We start from the raw sequence: 317 nt of genomic DNA, 5'->3' as shown, positions 1-317 counted from the left end.
GAGGCGCAGGAGCGCGACGCCCGGCAGCGCTCCATCGCCATCGCCCGCTGCTACTCCATGAAGAACCGGCACCAGGACATCATGCCCTACGACCGCAACCGCGTCGTGCTGCGCTCGGGCAAGGACGACTACATCAACGCCAGCCGCGTGGAGGACCTGTCCCCGTACTGCCCCGCGCTCATCGCCACCCAGGCCCCGCTGCTCGGCACCGCCGCCGACTTCTGGCTCATGATCTACGAGCAGAAGGTGTCCGTGGTGGTCATGCTCGTGTCCGAGCAGGAGCTGGACAAGGTGCGTTCCGTCCCTTGCCGGGTGCA

The 317-nt window shown here is 67.5% G+C and overlaps 1 protein-coding gene across 1 annotated transcript in view; it reads left to right on the top strand.

Moving 5' to 3' along the window:
• Positions 1–317, top strand: part of PTPN23 (protein tyrosine phosphatase non-receptor type 23) — a 12,545-nt gene that overhangs the window by 8,631 nt on the left and 3,597 nt on the right. The window contains 1 exon segment of the mRNA XM_031065271.1: positions 4–291. Within this exon segment, the coding sequence (XP_030921131.1) occupies positions 4–291 (288 nt within the window).

Source organism: Geospiza fortis, unplaced genomic scaffold, assembly GCF_000277835.1.
Source record: "Geospiza fortis unplaced genomic scaffold, GeoFor_1.0 scaffold1215, whole genome shotgun sequence".
Taxonomy (NCBI): Eukaryota; Metazoa; Chordata; class Aves; order Passeriformes; family Thraupidae; genus Geospiza; species Geospiza fortis.
This window is presented reverse-complemented; position numbering and strand designations above follow the sequence as displayed.